The 23,100-nt window shown below is 37.5% G+C and overlaps 1 protein-coding gene and 1 pseudogene across 2 annotated transcripts; both read left to right on the forward strand.

The window, feature by feature from the left end:
• Nucleotides 1-1,112: 1,112 nt before the first annotated feature.
• Nucleotides 1,113-6,227, forward strand: LOC310640717 (olfactory receptor 5AR1-like; the record flags this gene model as incomplete). Its single annotated transcript, XM_083363204.1, has 2 exons — nt 1,113-2,030; nt 5,958-6,227. 2 exons carry the CDS (start codon nt 1,113-1,115, stop codon nt 6,225-6,227), a joined length of 1,188 nt encoding a protein of 395 aa, XP_083219330.1.
• Nucleotides 6,228-15,251: 9,024 nt separating this feature from the next.
• On the forward strand, nt 15,252-16,188 carry LOC310640804 (olfactory receptor 5AP2-like; annotated as a pseudogene). Its single transcript has one exon. The product of its transcript is annotated as an olfactory receptor 5AP2-like (transcript).
• The last annotated feature ends 6,912 nt before the right edge of the window (nt 16,189-23,100 follow it).

Here is a 23,100-nt window from a genome sequence, read left to right on the forward strand (position 1 = left end):
TTAGAATCCCTTGTCATCCAAACTCCAAAAGCCTCTTCATGATGTTTTGTGTGAATGAAATCATTTGCACAACATGAAGAATGAAGTTCATGAGTCAACAGGTGCTTATTCTTTCTTCTAGCTTACTGGTAGAGTTTGTAGCAGTTCATTCTATTAGTATTGCATTGATGCAAAGGGTTGCTTACAGTATCTCCTTAGTCAATAGTTCTGTATTGAGGCAAAGGGTTGCTTACAGTATCACTTTAGTCAATTTAGGTTACTTATGATATAATAAACATTCATGTTCAAATGGACAACAAATATACACTGCAGCTCAACTGTAGTGATCACAACTTTGCAATGGAATAACATATTGCAGGCCAAAGCATTAAAACTGCAAGTATTGAAATCCAATTAATCTTAAAAACGCAGGTTTAGATATTAGTTTCACATTCTTCTAAAAAGTATTTCTTCTTGGAAAAAGAAATACTAGATGGGCTTCAGGACAGGGCTATAGTGTACACTGATCAGCCACTTTGAAATGTTCTAAAAATGATCTGTAAATGTAAAGTTTACAATTCACAAATTGGAATTAATTTCAGATGCAGGTGAAATGGATGTTGGTGCCTAGCAGCCAATTCACGCCAATAATTGTTACACAGAACATTTCCTGCAAGAAGTGGGCTATTTTCTGGTTGAGGTCTCTGGGAGAGAATGATAAATTCACACAGAGGGATTGATCATTCTGATTCCTTTGAAGAGTAGTAGAATTTAGAGAAAATACATTTTAGGAAGAAGTCTGCATTCTTATAGACAGAAAAATGTTTCCTGGAATGTGCAAGATGATGATGGTAGGTATGAAGAAATCTTTGTTAATTGAAGCTACACCTCTACATATAGTAATGTGCATGCTGTCCAGTACAACATTGTATTTTGAAAAGAGCATCTTCATCAAGGGTCCATATTATAACAGTGAGGACTCATGCTTCTCAAGCAAACTGTTTATTTTTAGTTTAGTTTTTAGTTTGGGGGTTTCTTAATATCCTCCTTTGGACATTCTCAGACAATCCAACGGTACTCATACTGCTATAAGGCTTTCCCTCTTTTTTCATTCTATCAGAGGGAAATAAACAATGCAGACAAATCAAACCACTGTGACTGAGTTCATCCTGGTTGGATTCACGGACTACCCAGAGCTTCAGATCCCCCTCTTCATCTTCTTTCTGCTCATCTATCTCATCATACTAGTGGGAAACATTGGGATAATCATTCTAACAAAAATTGATGCTAGGCTTCACACCCCAATGTACTTTTTTCTTAGAAATCTCTCCTTTGTAGATGTTGGTTATTCTACTGCCATTGCCCCCAAATTGTTGACAACATTTGTTGTAGAACATTCAACAATTTCCTTCACAGAATGCACCACACAATTCTTCTTTTTTGTCATCTTTCTGACCACTGAAACTTGCCTTCTGGCTGTGATGGCATATGATCGCTTCATAGCAATCTGCTACCCATTGCGGTATTTTGTTATCATGTCAAAGAAGCTTTGCACTCTCTTGGTTATAACTGCCTATGCTTGTGGTTTTGCAAATTCAACAGCACACACCCTAGTTATTTTCAGCTTAAATTTCTGCAACTCGAACATAATTAACCATTTTTTCTGTGATGCTCCTCCAATGCTTCTATTGTCCTGTTCAGATACCCACTTTGCTCGCTTTGTGCATTTCATTTTATCCACTACAATTGGAATGACAACTTTTCTGACTGTTTTGATTTCTTACATTGCCATTGTTATTGCCATCCTAAAGATCAGCTCTGCCCAGGGAAGATACAAAGCCTTTTCCACCTGCACCTCCCATCTGATCACTGTGACCATTTACTTTGGAACTGTCATCTTCATGTACATAGGACCTGGCTCCAGTTTTTCATTGGATAAAGACAAAATAATATCTGTCTTTTATACTCTTGTCATCTCGTCGCTTAATCCATTCATCTATAGTTTGAGGAACAAGGAAGTGAAGGCTGCGATTACCAGAATGCTAAACAAGGTAACATTCCTGAAGTAAAAATAGTATAAATTTAATTTACTTTATGTCAAAGAAGTAAACCATAGTTGCATTTACTCTGTGAAAAATATTATTGAATGCTTGATGATATTTTGAGCATGTCAAAAGAGAGCTGAAATTGCATATGTTACTAATAAATAAATAAAAATAGAGATAAAAATAAAAGGACAATTTATTTTAAATGATCTAAAAGAAGTATAATTGCATTTTATTAAACAAAAAATATTGTCTGAATATTTTTCCTGTGTAAATGTATGCATATTACAGACAGAAACATTGAAGTGAAAAAAATGTGTCAAAGTCAACCATTTGGTCAAAAGACTAAGTTTAGAGGGAATCTGCATTTTTATATAATTCATATTGAGAATTCCTTGTTATTTTATCACCATTGAAGTGAATGGAACTGATAGAATGTTTATAACAATTATTGGTAAAGTCCAACATATAAGTTCAGTTTTGCTTTATCGCTCTCATTTCAACTATTTCAGTCAATTTTAGCAACATTCCTTCAAACTTATAAAGAAAATGAGGAATGGTCACAAAATAATATTAATTACAGGGCACAAATATATTCTTAAAGGTCTTTGAATTAAAAATTTGATGGAGGAAGCAAAATCTGTTGCTGATTAAGAAAATAATATATTACCTTTAGCAATATGTATTAATCCTAAAAACCTGGCTTAAAAACTTTTTTCAAACTAAGACCTATCTAAGAGCAGGCAGAAAGAGAATGCTTCTCTCTGTGTGTTCTCCTCCCTTGTTCCCATTTTCTTCGCCTCAAAATTATCCTTCTGAAAATACTTTTTGTCTCTGAGAAGGAGAGATATAGCCTATAAAGAAAGATAATACAGTTGGAAATAATCTATTTAAATTGTAGTTATTCCTTCTTTCTTGGACAAAGCCATAAGGCCTGTGCTAAAAGGTAGTAGAAACATGAGAAAATATTTTTGGTTTTATATTGAAATGTCAGTAAAATCACAAAATGGTTAGAGTGGTAGATTTTAGATTGCCTGCAGTGAATTTTGCCCTGTGTCGCCTTTTAAGGTTTTGACATCTCCAGAGCTCTTGATCAAAATGAATACTACCCAAACCAGGATGATCAGCAAACCTAGAAGTTCAAAAACTAGGTAGGGTTGTGATGATGAGGGCTTCAGCTTCAATCATTTTCATGTGAAGATTGATGGCAGAATGCTTTAATAACTACTACTAGACAATTCTGAATGTTAATATTGTAGAACACTAAAACAACTGACATGCTCCTACCCTTCTTGTCACATAACCAGGAAGTATGATCTCAACAATGGTGTTCACTAGCATTTTCACCAGATTTGATCTTAATTGTTCCAGTAACAGAATGGATTTCTACTCCTGAGGGAAAATCGCTTGGTGTGCTAAAAGAACAGACCTTAAATCTCATGAAAAGCTTGTGAATGCCACCATTTTGAAAGTTCAGAATGCTGGCATTTACTAGTGTTTTCACCAGATTTGAAGTCCATTGCCCCAGCATGTGGCAGTTTCCCTTCCCTGCTATAGGTGGGAGAAGATACCTCAGCACCCTGGGAGAATGGATCTCAAATCGAACATCCCTCCACTTGAATGTCTCCCTACCAGCTTTTCCATTGATGTCCTGGAGAAGCTGTAAGAGAAGATTGCAAATGGTGATCACATGATCAGTGTACTTGGAAACCAATCATAAATGCAAACAAGTTGCCAAGTACACAAAATATGGTCATTTGACTGGGAGGGAGAACAAAATTTTACATGAGCTGGAAGTGGTTCATGGGTTGTAGAACCTCTGTTCCAAAGCCTCACGAAACAGTTGTTCAATGACTAGTCATAAGTCGAGGACTATATTTATGGCGAAGTATTAAATGCTGGAATCCAACAATTGTTAATTTTCTGACTTGGACAACCTTGGAATAAACATATATAGCACCTTTGGTTAGATAGACAGTGTTAGGATTCAAAGATACTAAATCTGTGGAAACAATTATATCAGTTAGAAAGTTATAAATGGAATTCCTAACTAAAAAGATTTGACCCTTTTTCCCATGCCAAATAGATTTTTCCTCATAATTTTTTATTTCCAAAGTTAAAATACAGACAAAAGAATACAAAACAAAAACTGACACAAAGGAAAAAAATGTATAGAATAAAATATTAACCATACAAAAAATGTCTTCCTGGTCAAATAACTGATAAATATATTTCAACAAAAATAATTATTCCCCTCCCTCTTGTGAAACAGGTTCACAAAGCTGAAAAGGTTGAGGAAACTCTGTTCTAGTTGCATATAATGGCTCTATTCTGCAAACTCCATCAGCTTTCCTGAAAAGGACCAGTTTGTTAATGGCCCCTTCAGCCTCCTCTAGCAGGTCTCCGGTTTTCAAGCAAAACCCTTTCTCTTTCAAGTCTGTTAACAGCAAATTAATTTCCAATCCATTCAATTGCATGGATGATTTAATTATCTGAATGCCTTCTTTAGGATTATTTAAAATTCATACAATACAAATACATTAAAAAATTATCTAATTTTTTTATCTAAAACTTGCCTGTTGGTAAACATTTTTTTAGTTCAAATGTTTTCACGAAGGCCTTAATGTTAAAAAACATCTTTGCTTGTCTCTTTTTGGGGAGTATTACAGAGAATATATAACGTATAATGTTCAAAGTTCTTAATTTATTGTTCCTTTGATTTTAATATAATAGAAATCTCTCAGATAGCCAAGCTTTCACAGCAGAGTGCAAACAGTTATTTTTCAAGGACGAGAATAGATGTTCTATGTGAGCACAGAAGAAGCTGAAATAATAATTCTCACAGCAGAGAGGGGGGAAAGAGGGGGGGTGGGGGCGGAGTTCCCATTTTTTAAAAAATAAGAAAGCAAGGACATACAGTGCTGTGCAAAAATGTTAGGCAGTTGTGCAAGAATGCTGTAAATTAAGAACGTTTTCAGAAATAGAATTGTTAATGGTTTATTTTTATCAATTAACAAAATGGAAATTAAATGAACAGAAGAGAAATCCAAATTAAATCAATATTTGGCTTGATCACCCTTTGCCTTTAAAACAGCATCGGTTCTTCTAGGTACACTTGCACACAGTTTTTGAAGGAACTTGGCAAGGTTCTTTCACAGTTGTTCCAAACATCTAAGAGAACTAACCACAGATCTTGCCTCAGATCCTTCTGTCTCTTCGTGTAATCCCAAACACAATCAAATATGTTGAAATTATTTATTTATTTATTTATTTATTTATTTATTTATTATTTATTTATTTATTTATTTATTTATTAAATTTTTATACCGAAGGACTCTCTTCTTCTCCCGAAGGACTCAGGGCGGTGTACAGGGAAATAAATATTAAAAAACAAAGTACAAAAGTTAAAAAACAATTAAATAATTTATGCCTGATATATACAATAGTTAAAACCATATTAAAAACCCAACCCCAAACCCATCAGACCAGGCCGGATTGCTCAAATAAATAGGTTTTTAGATCCCGCCGGAAGGAGCGAAGGTCGGGGGCCATCCGGAGCTCAACCGGCAAGCGGTTCCACAGGTCTGGCACGCCCACAGAGAAGGCCCTCCCCCTGGGGGCCACCAGTCGACATTCTCTGATCGGAGGCACCCTGAGGAGGCCCTCTCTGTGGGAGCGCACTGGACGGAGGGAAGTTGATGCCGGCAGTTAGGGCTCTGTGGGGGCCAAGCCATAACTTCCAGGACTTCTCGTTCTTCTTTACACTGAAAATAGTTCTTAAGGATGTTTGGTGCTGTTGTCCTGCTGCAGAACAAATTTGGGGCCAATTACACACTTTTCTGATGGTAGGGTATGAAAGTAAAAGTATCTACCTGTATTTCTCAGCACTGAGGACACCGTTGATCCTGACAAAATCTCCAACTTTATTTACAGAAAGGCAGCCCCAAACTTGTAAGGAACTTCCACCATGTAAAAACCTCCACTTTTGCCTGCAGACACTCTTTATTGTACCACTCTCCAGCTCTTTGGCAAACAAACTGTCTCCTGCTACAGCCAAATATTTCAAATTTTGACTCATCAGCCCAGAGCACCTGCTGCCATTTTTCTGCACCCCAGTTCCTGTGTTTTTGTGCACAGTTGAGTTGCTTAGCCTTGTTTCTACATCAGAGGTATCCTGTGGAAGGATCGTTAATTTTTAATTAACCAATGGAACAACCTGCCTCCAGAAGCTGCGAATGCTCCAACACTGGAAGTTTTTAAGAAGAGACTGGACAGCCATTTGTCTGAAATGGTATAGGGTTTCCTGCCTGAGCAGGGGGTTGGACTAGATGACCTACAAGGTCCCTTCCAACTTTACTATGATGATTATGATTATGAGAGGCATGGCTTTTTGGCCAAAATTCTTCCATGAAGACCACTTCTGACCAGATGTCTCCGGACAGTAAATGGGTGTACTTGGGTCCCACTGGTTTCCACTAGTTCTGTGTTGATGGCACTGCTGGACATCTTCCAAAGTTGAAGGGAAGTAAGCATGATGTGCCTTTTATCTGCTGCATTATGTTTCCTTGGCCATCCACTGTGTCTACCATCCTCAATGTTGCCTGTTTCTTTGTGCTTCTTCAAAAGTCCTTGAACGGCATATTTTGAAGCTCCAATCTGCTTTGCAATCTTTGCCTGGGAGAGACTACCTTTTGTCTTGTTCCTGTGCTCAATTTTATCATGGTGTATTATTTGTGACATGAAACTGTCTGAAATGTGTTTGAATATTAGTAGCTTGGGTTGGTAGTTGGGCTGTTGATTTGAGCTCTGAACTTGGCAATTTGGTTGCAAACATTTTGTCACCATTCAAAGAGACATCGTCAGTGTGCTTTGAATTGTGCTTGTCTGCCAGAGCACTGGCCTTTAAATACCTATTTATGTGATGCAAGTTGGTATGAATGTTATTGTTTGGATATTTCTGAGTCATGGTCTGATTTCGGGCTGTTTGTTTGGATGGTTGTTGTTGCTGGCCATTGTTGGTGTTAAATACCATCTGTGTGATGTAAATGAAACTGTCTTCTACAACTTCACCTTAATAGCAGAATTTGGCTGTTTCTTACCCAGTTTTAAGCCTCCTATATAGCTGCTCCTGATTTAGTTAATGACTGTGTTGCAATTTACATATGAAATTGATGATCATTAGCACCTGCTTGGTATAAATGGTTAATCATACATCTGTTTCTAATCCTATAAAATCCCTGATATTGTGCAAGTGTAAGAATTGGTACTATTTTGAAGGCAAAGGGTGATCATACCAAATATTGATTTATTTGGATTTCTCTTCTGTTCATTTCTATTTTGTTAATGGATAAAAATAAACTATAACACTTTATTTCTGAAAGCATTCTTAATTTACTGTGTTTTTGCGCAACTGGCTAACACTTTGCAAAGTACTGTATACAAAAATAAAATGAAGCAATGAAGTACTTTTAGAAAAACTGGTAAAGTACAAAATTGTTAGAGTAAAAATGCCATTTAAATATTATTAGAATATATACATGAAGACCAATTTGGCTTTCTGCCAAAAAGAAAGCTAAGGGACAATGTGAGGGCTGCCTTGAACATTACTGAATATTTACAATACCATAATGAGAAACAGGCAGCTCTAATATTCTTAGACGCAGAGAAGGCCTTCGACAATTTAAATTGGGTGTTTACATTTAAAGTGTTGGAAGAAATGGGCTTTGGAGTTAATTTTATTTAAGAAGTTAAAGCTATTTATATATCACAACAAGCAAAAATTGTTATTAATGGTGATTAAACCAATCCATGTGAAATTCAAAAGGGTACGAAACAAGGATGTCCCTTGTCTCTTTTGCTGTTTATTTTGGTGTTGGAAATTTTGAATAGAGACATTAGGGTGAACAAGAAAATAAAGAGCATAAGAAGTTTATAAACTGAGGGCATTTGCTGATGATCTGGTTATATTCCCGCAAGACAAAAAAATAAAATAGAATATTTGATGATGAAGTTAAATGAATTTGTGTCTTTAGCAGGTTTCAAAATAAATAAACAGAAAACAATGTTGACTAAGAATATGTCATCTCAGGATAATGATATACTGACTAAAAAGTCGGGTTTTAAGGTTGAGAAAAAGGTGAAATATTTGGGGGTTATGTTGACAAATATAAATATAAAATTGTTTCAAAATAACTATGTGCCTCTTTGGAACAATATCAAAAAGAATTTACAAAGATGGGATAAATTGCATTTATCATTACTGGGTAGAATCTCTGTAATCAATGAATGTTTTACCAAAGATGCTTTTTTCTGTTCCAGACATTACCAATACTTGCAACCAATGTCCCATTCAAACAATGTCAAAGGGATGTTTACAAGTTCATATGGCAAGGGAAGAAACCAAGAATTAGATATAAGTTATTGCAAGATGCTAAGGAAAGAGGGGGTTTGGATTTACCAGAGCTGAAACTGTATTTTGATGCATGTTGCCTGGCCTGGTTAAAAGAGTGGGTGAACCTCCAGAATAAGAAGCTACTTGATTTGGAAGGTCATGAACTAAGGTTTGGATGACACGGTTATTTATGGTATGATAAAGTCAATGCTGCTTTTAATAATTACTTTGTCAGACCTGCCATATTAAGAGTATGAAACAAGTATAAAACAAGATTCTCCACAAAGTTGCCTCTTTGGCTATCCCCACACGAAGCTTTTTTAAGAAAAGAAATGCTTGTGAAACCGCACTGGTGGACCTACAGTAAAATAATACTTTTCAACTCGGGTGACCCTACTCTTAAATCGAGGGAAGAGTTAAAATCAGAGGGTTATGTTTACCATTGGTTCACATCTCAGCAACCAAAAGAAAGATTTAAATTAGATAAAAAGTGTTTTGGGTTTGACTTCATTGAAAATGAATTTGAAACATTATTGTGTGGCAGTGACAAACATATTTTTTTTAATTTTAATTTTAATTCCATTTATATCCCGCCCTTCTCCGAAGACTCAGGGCGGCTTACAAGCTTAGCAGTAGCCTTCATTCTATGTATATGCCTGCTTGTTAGGGCTTTCACACACACACCCCAAGCGGCATTATTACAAAGTCAGCTAAGGTTTGTAAAATGCTATTGAAATTGAATTTGGAAAGTAAACATGTAAAACATTGTATAATACAATGGACAAGGAATTTTGATTATAATGTGATGCTGGAACAATGGGAGAATATGTGGATGAAAAATTTAAAATTTACATTGAATTACAACTTAAAAGAAAACTTCTATAAGATGATGTATTGCTGGTTATTTAACACCAGATAAGCTGTCTAGAATGTATAAAGGTATTTCAAATGAATGCTGGAAATGTAAAGAAGGGACCTTTTATCATTTATGGTGGACATGTAACAAAGCAAAGAAATATTGGAGAAAGATTCACATTCTCATACAAAAAATCCTTAAAGTAGAAATAAACATGAAACCAGAATTTTTTCTTTTGCGTTTAATTGGAAAAGATTTGGAAAAGAAATTCTGAACTTTAATCCTGTACATTCTCCAAAGCACCTGAAAGCAGGACAAGAAGCAATGGATGGAAACTAGTCAAGGAGAGAAGCAACCTAGAACTAAGGAGAAACTTCCTGACCGTTAGAACAATTAACCAGTGGAACAACCTGCCTCCAGAAGTGGTGAATGCTCCAACACTGGAGGTTTTTAAGAAGAGACTGGACAGCCATTTGCCTGAAATGGTATAGGGTTTCCTGCCTGAGCAGGGGGTTGGACTAGATGACCTCCAAGGTCCCTTCCAACTTTATATTATTATTATTATTATTATTATTATTATTATTATTATTATTATTATTATTATTATTATTATTATTATCATTGTTATTATTATTATTGTTATTATTATTATTATTATTATTATATGTTGACAGCAACAAGACTACTGTATGCACAAAAATGGAAGGACGTTTCGATTCCCACTATGGACGAACGAATGGCTTCAGAAGTTGTAAAGTCACTGTTTTGATTAAAGAAAAGAATACAAGTACTTTTGTTTCTACACGGCTACAGCTTCTGGACTTGGGGCTTGAGATGGAAAAAAATGAAACTTTGATTTTGGGTTTCACTGATTAGAATGATTTGTTGTTACAGAAATGGCTAGTTTTTACTATTGTGGAAAAGTCAAAAGTTGAGGCTCGATGTTAATGCTTTACTTGACTGCGACAGAGGAAGTTGGAAGCCAGTCTCTTTTTTTTCTTTTTGCTCCCTTTCCTTCCCCTTCTTCTCCCTTTCTCCTCTCCACTGTGTCCTACTATTTGCTTTGTATTTTGTATTTTACTCTACAACTTAATAAAATGTTTTTAAAAACCAGATCAAGTCCCTTTCACTGCAAAGGAAAAAGAACCCTTGTGCCACCAATTATCTTGCACTAAAAGAAAAAGTATTTTCAATGAAAGTTGCAAATCAGCAATCAGCCAGGATATTAACAATCAAACTTCAGGAAGTGATGTTAAAAACAGAGGCACACCTAAAAATACAAGCAGTGACAGGTAAATATGGAGATGCAACCACTCCGGCCATTCTTTTTTTTTAATAATATTTTATTAATTTTCCAATTTTACATTTAAGTATTTAAAAAGCAGTGTGGTGGCTGGGTTAATCAATAGTTCAATAACATACAAAAATCTTTAGTATGAATTTCAAGTTACAACATCAAATATTTCCTATCTTTTTCCCTTAATATCTACTATCTCATCTTTAAGCTAATACAGTTCTTATTATATTAACTAAGTAAAAACATCATTATTACATTTATTAATAAATTTTTAGCTTATACATATCTTAATTACTTTTACATTCAATCTTATAGACAATCCATATCCTGTTATTTATTTTTCCCCCAATCCTCTCTAATAAATCAACCCCCCCAATTTTCTTCAGCCTTATTCTGGCTTCCTTCCTTTACCAACTAGCCTTCCATGTTAGTGCTTTTAGATCATCAAATAGATCTCCCTCTATTATTATACACATTATTTGAAATAAGAGAGACCATTTAGTTGCCATTTTTTTGTATTCATTAAATCATCTCCCTATTATTTCAATTCCCCATGATTGTCCTGATATGTTTATCTTCCATTCAATCTGTTCTTCTTTTTTCTCAAATTTCTTCTGATTTATATAGAAACTCTTTTCCATTTTCAGTATTGTCACTCCCTTTTCTGGATTTTCCATTAACTGTATTTGTTGGTCAATTGAGTCCTCTGTCTTAATATTTTATTGTTCCACTTCTTCTGTTATCTTCTGCATTGTTAGTTCTTTGGTTGTAGTCAAAGTTTGGGTTTGTGTATCTAAGCTGGCATCTTGTTCTTTTATGTTGGGTCTTATTTTGTCAAAGCTGAAAGAATGGTTTCATGTATTGCTTTCAACATGGAAAGGATCTTTTCCTGGTCTTCATCCATATTCTCTTAATAAAATCAGATGTTAAAAATAATTTTATAATTAGGTGTGGGACCTTTATTTCATGTTTATAGGTAGTCTTTACAGTAGAAGTCGTTTGTCAAGTAAGATTTTATAGTCCAAGGTATTTCATCATCTCATATAATAACCAATGTTCCTCAAATAAAGAGGTAATGTTATAATAATAATAAGTTGGAAGGGACCTTGGAGGTCATCTAGTCCAACCCCCTGCTGAGGCAGGAACCCCTATACCATTTCAGACAAATGGCTGTCCAGTTTCTTCTTAAAAACTTCCAGCGTTGGAGCATTCACCACTTCTGGAGGAGTGGAAGGCAATTCCCCACATATAATTCTGAAAGTCAATAAAGGTTTACATTCATTGTTCAAGCAGGCCAGTTATGCCATCCAGAAGTTCTCTCTACAGCTGAGTTTCTCACAGGTGGCATTCAAGGTCGAAAGAGTTTTATCTGTAGTGTGGGCTTCAATCCAAGTTTCTTTTAGGCAATAACAAGTTGTAAAATCAAACTTCACCACAAGATGTCACCAATGCCATTTAAAACCTTTTAAGTCCCCTGTTTTTATAATAGTTTTTCAAAGTTTATTTCTTTTCTTTTTAGATAAAAATCAGCGTATCCAATAGAAATAGGAGTAAGAAAAAATTTTAGGAAAACTTTTTAGTCCCTAAATTCAAAAGTATATGCATCCAATTAGATTAAAGTTCTTTTTATAATTGCTATGTTTCCCCTGGGTAGTCAGTCGCCACTGTTCTTAGAGGGTGGGGCAGGAATTACCTTCCCTCTCTCCTCACAGGGGGAGAGAACTGGAAGCTCCGGCCATTCTTACCAAGAATTGTAATCCTCTAGATCAGTGATGGCAAACCTTTTAGAGACTGAGTGCCCATTTACCTCCCCACCCCCTGCCCTGCCCCTGCTCTGCCCTGCCCCGCCCCCACCCCCCAACCCTGCAGGACCACCCACCAACTCCACAGCCCACAGCAGATTGCCCAGGCAGCCCTGCAATGCCATGGTGGCCACGCCCTCCACCTGTGCTCCACAGCATCATCTGCGTATGATAGGGCATGAGGGCAGAGTCTTGTCCACGCTTCCCATCTGCCATGTTCTTGGATGCACTGTTCTGCGTGGGCCAAGGCCAGGGACAACTCTCCTCCAGGGGGACTGCTGGTGAGGAGGGGGCCACAGGGGGAGGCAGGGCTAGGGCAATGGCACATGTGCTCACAAAGAGGGCTCTGAGTGCCACCTCTGGCAAGCATGCCATAGGTTAGCCACCACTGCTCTAGATTCTCTTCCCTGGCAAGTTCACAGTCATCTGAAGATAGTCATGGGTCATTCCTAGTTACTCCCATTCAAATCTGAGAACCTGCTTTGGCAGCAAAGTCAGCTGTTTGTTGGCAGGGAGAAAAAAAAATGCCTCACCACTCAGAGGGCTTTTTTCTGGGGATCCTCGTGCCAAACTTATTTTATGGGAAAACCCACTTTAAATATTAGTAGAAATATGGTGATATGAAAAAAAATGGATGGAAATGGGGAAATTGATTTTAGACCAACTGATAAATGATGAATTTTTAATATACTCAGTATTAAGAGATTATCAGAGATATCTATCAGATGGCAATATTTACAATTACAACTTTTGTTAACAACATTACCTAGCAGCATTTTCAGCTTCTGACGCACCTGAGATGCTAAAACAACTGGTTAATTCCTTTAAAACTAAAACACATACTATTAAGTCTACAGATATGTGTTACTAATGATTCAGTTTGTTATGCAGGTGTTAAGAAATGAGGGGAATAAAGAATTACAGGTTCCTGTACTGCCTAGACAATGGAAGAGTGTGTTAACTTCTATAGCAAGAGTATCACTCAACTTCAAATTATCAGTTATATAACAAAAAATAATATTTAGAAGTTACTGGATTCCATTATGTTTATATAGAAAAGAATTGTCAAAAACAACATTGTGTTAGAAATGTAATAATAAGTATAATGCTTCTTTTAAAAGTATGTTTCTACAATGTCCTATACTTAAAAACATTGGAAACAAAGTAGTGTATTATACAAATATGATTATATGACAAAAGTTAATATTTGGCCTGTTTCGCCAAATGAACTCAGGACCTGATTGCGGATCACCTATAGAAGTAGACTTTGTATAATAAAAATGGGGTCCATTTATACAAAATACAGCAGGTTAAGGAAAACGAAAGAAAACATTATAGTTATATTAGAAATACATACTACTCAAATAATAATACATTACATAACTATATATAGAATTGTAACAATTTACTTCTATAATGATACATTACACTTTTTCCTTTGTTGCATTTTTTTCCTTTTTAAAAAATTTATGTTTCTACATGTAAATACATTGTTAGTTTAGCTTCACTACTTGTGCTTTCTGGGTATGATTGACATCCTTTAATTTTAAGGTCCCTCAATCAGCAAGTTAATGCTTCTAATAATAGCGTTCAAATTGCATAACGATTTTTTTTAATGAATTTCAATACATAGAAGCTATAAATTGGAAATATGAATTCCTAGGAGGCCCTCAAGTGTATTTTGCCAAGAGATCTAATTGAGATTTTAATAAATTGTTTCTTAACCAATGAAAAACAAAGTATAAAATGAGAAATTATATCCAAATGGTCCATCTTTCATTTTTTGAAATGAAATCTTTTATTTCGAATCTGGTAAGTTCTTCAACTGAACACTTTTAGTTAGCCAAATAAATTGTTAAGTGCTTACATCTTTCTCCTCCTACTACTACTTCTACTCTTCACCATATATTTACAAACAGATGTAAATATACTCAACTGGTCTGATATAAAAATATTGTTCTGTGTTTTACTTAGAATTCTCTTGTGACCCAAACTCCAAAAGCTTCTTCATGATGCTTTGTGTGAATTAAATCTCTTATTATATATGGAGAATGAAGTTCCTGAGTCAAAAGCTGATTCTTTTTTTCTTTTAGCTTACTGGTAGAGTCTATAGTGGTTAATCCTATTAGTTGTGCATGGAGGCAAAGGGTTGCTTATAATATCTGCTTATTTTATTACTTATAATAAAGTACACACATCCATGTTAAAATCCAATTAATCTATGGTGTTCTTCTAAAAAGTATTTTGTCTTAGAAAAAGAAATACTAGATGGAACTGTACTGCAGGACAAGGCTATAATGCACATTGATCAGCTACTTTGAAATGTTCTAAAATGAATTGTAAATATAAAGTTTATCATTCACGAATTCAGGTGCAGATGGAATGGAAGCTGGTGCATAGTAGCCAATTCATGCCAATGATTGTTACATAGAGCATTTCCTGCAACAAGTTGAGGTATCTTGGCAAGAATTATATATCCAGACAGTGACTGATCACTCTGACTTCTTTGGAGAGTACTAGAATGCAATAGAAAACATATTTTAGCAATAAGTCCACATTCTTTGACACAGAGAAAGCCTTTCTGGAATATGCATGGAGATGATGATAGGTATGAAACTATTGTTTGTTAATTGGCATTGCACTTCTACGTAATATTGTGCACAGTCTCCAACACAATAATTGAAAAGATCATATTTATTAAGAGCCCATAATACAACAGGGCTCACATATACAAAAAGGAATAATTCTGCTTTCCAAGCAAACAGCTCCTTTTTAGTTTGGGATTTTCTTAGTCTTCTCCCTTGGATGTTATAAGACAATCCAGCAGATATATTGCTATAAAGCTTTCTCTCTTTTTTGTTCTATCAGAGGGAAATAAACAATGCAGACAAATCAAACCACTGTGACTGAGTTCATCCTGATTGGATTTATGGACCACCCAGAGCTTCAGATCCCGCTTTTCATGTTCTTTCTGCTCATCTATCTCATCACATTGGTGGGAAATACTGGGATAATCATTCTAACAAAAATTGATGCTAGGCTTCACACCCCCATGTACTTTTTTCTTAGAAATCTCTCCATTGTAGATATTGGTTATTCCACTGCCATTGCCCCCAAATTGTTGACAACATTTGTGATAGAACATTCAACCATTTCCTTCACAGGATGCACCACACAATTCTTCTTTTTTGCCATCTTTGTTACCATTGAAGGTTGCCTTCTGGCTGTGATGGCGTATGATCGCTTCACAGCAATCTGCAACCCATTGCTATATTTTGTTATTATGTCAAAGAAGTGTTGCATCTTCTTAGTTATAATTGTATATGCCTGTGGCTTTGCAAGTTCAACAGTCCAGACCATATTTATTTTTAATTTGAATTTCTGCAACTCAAATACTATTAATCATTTTTTTCTGTGATGCTCCTCCAATGCTCCAGTTGTCCTGTTCAGATACCCACATTGCTCACTTTGTGCATTTTACTTTATCCACTGCAATTGCACTGACAACTTTTCTGGCTGTTTTGATCTCCTACATTGCCATTGTTATTGCCATCCTGAAGATCAGCTCTGCCCAGGGAAGATACAAAGCCTTCTCTACCTGTGCCTCCCATCTCACCACTGTGACCATTTTCTTTGGAACCATCATTTTCATGTATATACGACCTGGCTCCAATTTCTCATTGGATAAAGACAAAATCATATCCGTCTTTTATACACTTGTCATTTCCTCACTTAATCCACTCATCTACAGTCTGCGGAACAGAGAGGTGAAGGAAGCTCTTAGCAGAATGCTAAACAAGGTAATATTCTTCCAATAAAAATGGTATAAATACATTTTCCTTCATTTTAAAAAAGAAAGCATAGTTGCATTTCTCTGTGAAAAATGCTCCTGAATGCTTGACAGTATTTTGAACAGGTGGGAAAATATCTGAAATTACATATAGGTTACTCAAAAGAATAAATGAAAATTAAAAAAATAAAAGGACAATATGTTTTTAAATAGATCAAAAGAAGAATAATTTTTATTAATCAAAACAAATAACATTATGTTTGAATGTTTTTCCTGTGTAAATGCATGTATAGACAGAAACATGAAAGTGCAAAAGAATGTATGAAAGTCAACCATTTGATCATATTAAAAAATTAGATATAATGTGTGTTTCCATGTCATTCAGATTTAAAACTCCTAATTATTTTATGGCACTGAAGTGGATGGAACTTATAGAATGTTTACATCAGGTATTGGTACAATGCAACATGTATGTTCTGTGTCGCTTAATTGCTCATTTAAACTGCTTCAGTCAATTTTAGCAACACTCCTTCAAAATACTTTATAATGAAAATGGAAGTGCTTTATGGAATGTAGAACATCTGTTCCAAGACCATCAAGACTGAATACAGTTGTTCAATGACCAATCATAAGTCGATGGTTACATTTATGGTGAAGTATTAAATATTGGAAGCCAACAATTGGTGCTAATTTTCTTTTCTTTTTTTCAATTTTTTATTATATTCAAAAGTACAAAGCTCCAAAAACTCCAAAACAAACAACAAAAGAAACAAAAACAAATGCAAAACACAAAACATTTAAACATTTAAAATATTTAAAACATTAGTGGACCAGGTGAATGCTGTGGACCTCAGTAAGGCATTTCATAAAGTAGATCACAACCTACTACTTGATAAGATAGAAAAATGTGGATTAGACATTATCACCACCAGATGGATTTGTAGCTGGCAGACCGGCCATGCTTAGCGTGTGGTCCTCAATGGAACTACATCTACATGGAGGGAAGTGTGTAGTGGGGTGCCCCAGAACTCTATTCTGGGCCCAATGCTCTTCAACATCTTCATCAATGATTTGGATGAGGGGATAGATGGGGAACTCATGAAATCTGTAGACGGCACCAAGCTGGCAGGAATAGCCAACACTTCAGAAGATAGGCTTAAGATGTAGAAGGATCTTGACAGACTTGAACATTGGGCACTATTTAACAAAATGAAATTCAATGGTGAAAAAAGTAAGGTTCTACATTTAGGCAAGAAAAACCGAATGCACAGGTGTAGTATAGGTGGTACTTTGCTCTATAGTAATAACTGTGAGAGGGATCTCAGAGTCTTAGTGGACAATGACTTAAATATGAGCCAGCAGTGTGCTGCAGCTGCCAAAAAAGCCAACACAGTGCTTGGTGAAGTGTTAATACCACTTTATAATGCCTTGATAAGGCCACACTTGGAATACTGCATCTGGTTTTGATCACCACAATGTGAAAAAGATGTTGAGACTCTAGAAGAGTACAGAGAAGAGTAACAAAGATGATTAGGGGACTGGAGGCTAAAACATACAAGGAACAGATACTGGAATTGGGTATGTCTAGTCTAATGAAGAGAAGGATGAGGGGTGACATGATAACAGTGTTCCATTATCTCAGGGGTTGCCACAAAGAAGAGGGACTCAAGCGCCCAAAGGCAGGACAAGAAACAATGGATGGAAACTAATCAAAGAGAGAAGCTACCTAGAACTAAGGAGAAATTTCCTGACAGTTAGAACCATTAATCAGTGGAACAACCTGCCTCCAGAAGCTGTGAATGCTCCAACACTGGAAGTTTTAAAGAACTGACTGGACAGCCATTTGTCTGAATTGGTATAAGATCTTCTGCCTGAGCAGGGCATTGGACTAGATGACCTCCAAGATACCTTCCAACATTATTATTATTATTGCTATTGTTGTTATTGTTATTATTATTATTAACCATTAAAAAGGTGCATTAAAAAACCAATACATATACACATATTATCCCCCCTAATTGAATACTGATCAATAAATTAGTACAAAATTAATTCCCACCCCTTTTGAAAGAGCTCCCCCATTTTTTTTAAAAAAACTAGTAAATTATTGGTCTGTCTCTTTATTTTATTTTTTATTTTAATTCCATTTCTATCCCGCCCTTCTCCGAAGACTCAGGGCAGCTTACAAGCTTAGCAGTAGCCTTCATTCTATGTATATGCCTGCTTATTAGGGCTTTCACACACACACACCCCAAGCGGCATTATTACAAAGTCAGCTTAATTGCCCCCAACAATCTGGGTCCTCATTTTACCTACCTCGGAAGGATGGAAGGCTGAGTCAACCTGGTGGGATGCGAACCTGCACCTCTACATACTTAACAGGGAGAAAGATAATAATAAAAAAAGATTAAGGTTTCAAACCTCTCTGTTAACAAACTGTTATTGTAAACCACTAACTGAAAATTTACCACGACATCTTATCTGTCCTAAACCATCCCCAAAATTAAATGCCAATCAATCAGAATAGAACTGGACGGGACCTTGGGGGTTTTCTAGGTCAACCCCTTGCTCAAACAAGAGACCCTATACCATTCCAGACAGGTGGCTGTACAGTCTTTTCTAAAAAAAAAAATTCCATTGATGAAGCACCCACAACTTCTGAAGGCAAGCTGTTCCACTGGTGCTGTTCCAGGTTGCTTCTGTCCTTGATCAGTTTCCATCCATTGTTTTTTGTCTTGCCTTCTGGTGCTTTGGAAAATAAGTTAACCCCCTCCTCCTTGTGGCTGCCCCTCAAATACTGCAACACTGCTATTATGTCACCCCCTAGTCCTTCTTTTCTCTAGATTAGCTCTTACCCAGTTCCTGCAACCGTTCTTCACATTTTTGTCTCCAGGCCCTTAATCATTTTCGCTGCTCTTCTTTACACTTTTTCCAAAGTCTCAACATCTTTTTTTTTGTAATGTGGTGACCAAAACTGGATGCAGTATTCCATGTGTGGCCTTACTTAGGATTTATAAAGTGATACTAATACTTCATGTGATTTTGATTCTGTGCCTCTGTTTAATCCAAGATGGATCACCCTGGATCAAATGTTCACATTTGCTTCTTAATTGTAGGAGATGACCAGGCTGAGCCCAAGGGAGAGGTCAGACACATCATAAGTCAGGAGATTTGAGTCCAGATTTGCAAAGGTCCAGTCTTGTACAAATGCATGCTTTCTGCAGTCTGTCTAAGCCAGACATGTCAAACACAAGGCCCGGGGGCCGGATCCGGCCCGCGAAGTGGTTTCATGTGGCCCGCAAAGCCATCCTGGAAACAGTGAGGAACGGCCCCCACTGCCTTGGCCCTGGCCCAGAGACCCTCCTTCTGCCAGAGACCCTCAGATCTGTCCCACTCCTGCCCAGGCCCCCATAGGCACCCTTGATGCGAACGATGTAGAGCTGGCCACGCCCACCCAGTAGGCCCTACGCACTCTAGCCACGCCCACCCTGGCCATACCCACCTGGCCCCTTAAGGGCAACCGCAATGCTGATGCGGCCCTCAATGAAATTGAGCTTGACACCCCTGGTCTAAGCGGTCTGGTAGTAGTGGCAGTTGAAGATGGTCTCGTATTGTCACTGAGTTCAAAACTTTGTAATTATGGACCACTCTAAGGGGGGTTGGGATTCCCACTGTTATTAGGCCCACCAGAATCTTGCTTCCCGGGTACAAAGAGGATAGTAACCAAGGCAGGAGACTGGGAAGGTCTAATTTCAAATGAGAGTCCAAATATTGTTTCAGCATTTCTAATTATTTAGTAGACTTTTGGTATTGTCTCTTGGAGGGAATCTTGATGCCAGAGACCGGATTTATGGCAATCACAGTCTCTGTGCCAGGGGAGGACTGAGACTTCTTCCTCTCCAAAAACATCAGCAAAGTCCATGTATTTACTTGGCAGATTGGGGATATTTCTGTTAGGTTTCAATAGGGGGAAGTTGGCCGGGGGGAATTTCAGAAGGCCAGTTGCATCAAGAAAGGAATTGAGGGCTGTCGAAAGCAATAGACCAGTTCCTCTGCTTAATGGTGGAATCATGGTATTGTAACCAAGTGATCCTCAGCACCAGTGGAAGATAAATGTGGTCAGCCATGAAAAGGGTTAACATTTCAGAATGTTGATTTATTGTCAATTGCAAAGGCCTTGTGGTGTGACTGGTGGGTCCTGCTTTTAAAATTTGGTTTCTGGCAATGGAGATTTCAGAGTGGGGATCTTAAGAGGAAGATTGAAGATTATTTTCATAACAATGATGTGAGGCAGGTGTGGCAACGTATCCAACAAATTACAACTATAGACCCAATAACATCACTCCTGTTTTACAGGAATGCTTCATTGGCAGAAGAGCTGAATCATTTCTTTGCCCACTTTGAAGTGAAGCCATCAGAGGCAGCTGTACCACAGCCACCAGTCCACCATGGAGAAACATGAGGTGAGAAGTACTTGGAGGGCTGTGGACTCAAGGAAGGCTGCTGGACCTGACAGCATATATGGCCAGGTGCTTAAAGACTGCACATACTAGTTGGCTGGGGTCTTTACCAAGATTTTTAATTGGTTTCTATCCCAGTCCACTATCCCATACTGTCTGAAAGCTTCCATCATTGTCCCACTGCCAGAGAGGTCCTTTGTTAAGAGTCTTAGTGATTACAGACCAGTGGCACTTACCCCTATTATCATGAAGTGTTTTGAAAAACTGATCTGTAAGCACATTGTGTCTTTCCTCCCATACACACACTCGACAGTCACCAGTTTGCATACAGAGCAAAAAGATCTACAGAGGATGCCAAAGCCATCACTCTCCATGCTGCTCTGAATAACCTGGAGCAGTGGGGGACCTATGTACGGATGCTCTTTGTAGATTTTAGCTCTGCATTTAACATGATTCTGTCAAGCACACTGGTGTCTAAACTTGTCAACCTTGGTCTTTCACATCCAATCTACCTTTGGATTATGAAGTTCCTGTCTGGCTGCTCTCAGAGGATTAGATTAGGCAACTATATCTCTTCAGCCCTTATTCTTAATACTTGCTCCCCACAGGGCTTTGTGTTGAGCTCCCTACTTTATACCCTCTACAGTTATGACTGCATCCCCACTCATCCCAGCAATATTTTTATTAAATTTGCGGGTGATACAACAGGGGCTTATCTCTAAAGGAGATGAGTCTCCTTATTGGGATAAGGTGGACGGTTGCTCTTGTGGTGCAGAGACAATAATCTGGTTCTCAACATTGCTAAAACCAAGGAGCTTACAGTAGATTATAGGAGGAATAGATCAGACATTCAGCCCCTGATCATTAGTGCAGACTGTGTGGAGCAGGTGGCCAGCTTTAGGTTTCTGAGTGTTACCGAAAAAGAGGATCTGACTTGGAGTGCTCACGTTACAGCATTGTTTAAGAAGGCCCAGCAGAGGTTATATTTCTTGAGAATTCTCAGGAAACAACAACTGAATGAAAAACTCCTGGTGATCTTCTACCGTTGCTCCATAGAGAGCATTCTAACCCATTGCATTTGTGTGTGCTTTGACAACTGCACAGTAGCAGATAGGAAAGTGCTCCAGAGGGTCATTAGCATTGCCCAGAGGAATATTGACTGCGGACTCCTCCCCCCCCCCCCCGATGAACTGTACAGTTCCTGCTTTCTTAGGAAAGCCCAAAACATTCTTAAAGATTCATTTCATCTTGGACATTCTCTTTTTGAACTATTATCATCTGGTAGATGGTACAAGATAATAAAAACAAAGACAAATAGGCTGACAAATTGGTTTTTTTTGTGGTTTTACTGGTGTGTAGTGTTCAATTTTGTTGTGAGATACACAATTACAATAAAGATATTCTAAAGTTTCTGGACTGAGGTTTACGCTTATGAAGTCAGCCATTGCCATAGAATCTATCAAACAGGGATGGTGGTTTCAGGATAGAATCAAATTTTTTTAACTTACCTCAGTGTGGAAGTAATTGAGCCCCATTCATTGCTTGGGTGTCCCTCTCCCATGTGTGCTCATGGAGGGGGGTTGTTTCTCATTTCCCTGGCCTTGGGGCTTACTGTCCAGGCAGTATTAGAGACATTGCTGGGTTGTCTGTTGCCTCTTTTGGGAGATTTACTAGGGGATTCTTAACCATGTGGCCAGGGTCTCCACAGTAATAAAAAGAAAAGGCCTGTCTGGCTGCTTCTATTTGCATTGTGTCTACAGCATCTATTCTAAATCCAAGGGGGCAGGGGGGCATGGGTAGTGATGGGAGGAGGCAGCTTTGGAAGTGGCTGGCTGGGGCTGCCGAAAAATGCTTTAAGTTCTGTGAGTCGAGACTTAGCTGTTATAGCAGCTAAGTAGATAACTTGTAAACAGTGAAGAATGTCTTGTTGTATCAGTTGTGTGATCATGGCCTTGTTCAGCCCGCTCTTGAATTATGCTCTTAAAGCTGACTCATTCCAATCCAGATCTACTACAAGGAGCTTGAAATCTTCAACATATGCTCTCATGGAATTGTTGCCCTGGCAGAGCTGGTGGATGTATTGTTTGACAGTTTTTATTTGAATAGGGTCTCCAAACTGTTTTCTAAATCTAGTGGGGAAGTTTGGAAATTACCCAGGATGGGGTCATTGGTTTCAATGAGTGGAAGCTTTGGCGGAAGAGTTGATTAAAAGACTGAGGATGAAAGGGCTCCTCAATCTGTCCGTTGGAAACTCCCCTGGTTGGGTGCTGATGAATACTTTGCACTGAGCTAGGAATGTTCCTATCTTATCAGACTCTCCAATGAATCTCTGCAGTAGGCAGCTACGAGTCTTGGGGATGAGTGCTGCAAGAACTGGCAGTTGCACCAGGGCAGGTAGAATAAATGGTTGTGGCTATGGCAGAATCCTTTATTGAGTCAAGATCTGTATTTGATGCATCGGTTGTTGAAGATTGGCTGCA

Source organism: Vipera ursinii, assembly GCF_947247035.1.
Source record: "Vipera ursinii genome assembly, chromosome: 1".
In the NCBI taxonomy this organism is placed as follows: Eukaryota; Metazoa; Chordata; class Lepidosauria; order Squamata; family Viperidae; genus Vipera; species Vipera ursinii.